The sequence below is a fragment of the Penaeus monodon genome, chromosome 19, assembly GCF_015228065.2.
Source record: "Penaeus monodon isolate SGIC_2016 chromosome 19, NSTDA_Pmon_1, whole genome shotgun sequence".
Taxonomy (NCBI): domain Eukaryota; kingdom Metazoa; phylum Arthropoda; class Malacostraca; order Decapoda; family Penaeidae; genus Penaeus; species Penaeus monodon.
In genome coordinates, this window is record NC_051404.1 from 19,818,744 (window position 1) to 19,819,682 (window position 939).

At 41.4% G+C, this 939-nt stretch overlaps 1 protein-coding gene across 1 annotated transcript in view; it reads right to left on the reverse strand.

Moving 5' to 3' along the window:
- LOC119585121 overlaps positions 1-939 on the reverse strand; it is a gene marked incomplete in the record, with an annotated part of 138,847 nt that overhangs the window by 16,317 nt on the left and 121,591 nt on the right. The window contains 2 exon segments of the mRNA XM_037933753.1: positions 1-100; positions 250-342. Of these exon segments, the coding sequence (XP_037789681.1) occupies positions 1-100; positions 250-342 (193 nt within the window).

Here is a 939-nt window from a genome sequence, read left to right on the forward strand (position 1 = left end):
CGGACGCGTTGATCCTGGAGGCGATCTGCTGCACCATGACGATGGCCTCAGTCAAGAGGACGTGGTCAGGGTGGTCACGACTCGTGTGCTTTAGCAGACGCTGGAGAGATGGCGCAAGGGAGTGGCAGATGGTTATCAAGTTATCAAACAATGCTCTTTTCCTCTCCTAAAGAACATAAAACAGGTTATAACAAAAAACTCTTCATAAAGAAATCATAGGACAACAAGTTTTATAAAACGAAAACCAACCTTCATCATCAGCTCGAATTGTGGGAAGCGCTGAACGGGTTTGATAAGGAGAGCTTTCAGGTCCAGTTTTCCATGATGCTCCCTCGCCCGGGCCTGAAAGGTTTCTTTATAAGATCCTCGTTTCTCTGTTATATCTTATCGTGTAATCAACCCAAAGTTATAATTCTCACTTGATGTCTTCATCTTATGTTAATCTTGATTTTGGGCATTTCCATCTCCCCTCGATATCATGTGGGGAAAAATCTACGTAGGTATCATGCCCGATTTCATTTACCCGCTTGCATCCTTTCCATAAAACGGCATCCAGAGTACAAGTATTTCCGGTGATTCATTGCTTTGCTAAACGTCTTTCACAAACTCTGATAGTTCAATTCATCACCGAAAGACTTCCCTCCACATGCACGTTATATCCTCCTCCCCCTGACAATAAATCTTACCTCAAGAAAAGTTTTCCAACCAACCATTCATCATCAGAAAACTGCTCGTTATACATTTTGCATCGTAAGTTAATGGCTTTGTCCAAGGTCTCTTTGCCTTTCTGGGAGCATTTCAGACACTTAACTAATCCAAAGAGTTTTCGTTTACAGGAACTTGTAAATCAATTCACAGGTGTTTCCATACAAGCTTTCAAATTAGAGTTTGGTTAACACCACAACATTGTTGCAGAAAAAGGATTTTCACAGGTAAATT